The sequence below is a fragment of the Propithecus coquereli genome, unplaced genomic scaffold, assembly GCF_000956105.1.
Source record: "Propithecus coquereli isolate 6110/MARCELLA unplaced genomic scaffold, Pcoq_1.0 Scaffold77, whole genome shotgun sequence".
In the NCBI taxonomy this organism is placed as follows: Eukaryota; Metazoa; Chordata; class Mammalia; order Primates; family Indriidae; genus Propithecus; species Propithecus coquereli.
In genome coordinates, this window is record NW_012153840.1 from 8,982,584 (window position 1) to 8,983,539 (window position 956).

Here is a 956-nt window from a genome sequence, read left to right on the forward strand (position 1 = left end):
CCCGCCGCGCCCCCGCGCTCCCGCCCGGCGCCGCCGATGCCCGGGATGTCCGGCGGGGCCGAGTCCCGCCGCCCGCCGCGCCGCCCCCCGGCCCCTCGCGCTCCGGCTCTTACCTTCCGGCTTGTTTTCGGCAGCCATTTCCCCTCCGCGCGCCACATCCTCCTCCTCCTCGCGACCGGGACCCCGAGCGCGCGCCTCGTACCGCCGCCGCCGCCGGCCCAGCCACCCCGCCGCCGCCGCGCACCCGCCCTGGCCCCGCCCCGCGGCCCACGCACAGCGCCCGTTGGGCCGCTCGGCTGCCACTCATCGCACCCACCGCCAATCGCCCCGCACCAGGGGTCTCACTACTCTCCGGGAGGAGCGTCCTATCCATCCGGCCCATTGGCTGGTCATCACCCAACGGACTGAAAAGATTGGTCAAGAATCAACGCCCCCTCCCCACCTACTCCCAGGAAAGCCCGCCTTCCGGACCTAAACAAAGCTTCCCAGTGGCTAGAGCCCGAAAGAACTGTCCAATCATAACAGGGCCAATACGGAATATTTCCTCGAGGCCGAGACGTGCCGTTTTGATTGGGCGTCACTACAGTGTTTCCCAGGCCGTCCAGGCCAATCAAAGGGGGTTCCCGGAACTCGGGAGCGGCGGTGGGAAGCCCCGCCCCTGAGCGTGACCGTCATGAGGAAAGCGCTCGCTCATTGGAGCGCTGGGGCTTTTCCCGCGTGCTCCCGGGGCTGAAGGACGTTCCCGGGGAAGCCGCTGCCGGCGCGTGGGGTCCCGGTGGCTGAGGAGGACGCGCTGGGATCTCCGGGATCCCACACCCTGCCGCTGCCGGCGCAGAGCAGGGTCCGGGGGGGCCCTCGGCGCTGAGGTCCGCCGGGGCGCCGCGCTCCCGAGCCCATCGGCCCCGGAGTCCGGGCGGCGCTGCCGGCCGTGGGGGAGGGGCGCGCGCCTCCCGCCG

General features: G+C 72.4%; 1 protein-coding gene across 3 annotated transcripts in view; it reads right to left on the reverse strand.

The window, feature by feature from the left end:
* CAMTA1 (calmodulin binding transcription activator 1) overlaps window positions 1–365 on the reverse strand; it is an 858,502-nt gene extending 858,137 nt beyond the window's left edge. For 2 of the 3 annotated variants that reach the window (XM_012662626.1, XM_012662627.1), the window contains exon 1: window positions 114–365. In XM_012662626.1, the coding sequence (XP_012518080.1) occupies window positions 114–158 (45 nt within the window). In that variant the 5' untranslated portion in view covers window positions 159–365. The remainder of the gene's footprint in view (window positions 1–113) is intronic. The other variant, XR_001138237.1, reaches the window with a different exon arrangement.
* Between the last annotated feature and the right edge of the window lie 591 nt (window positions 366–956).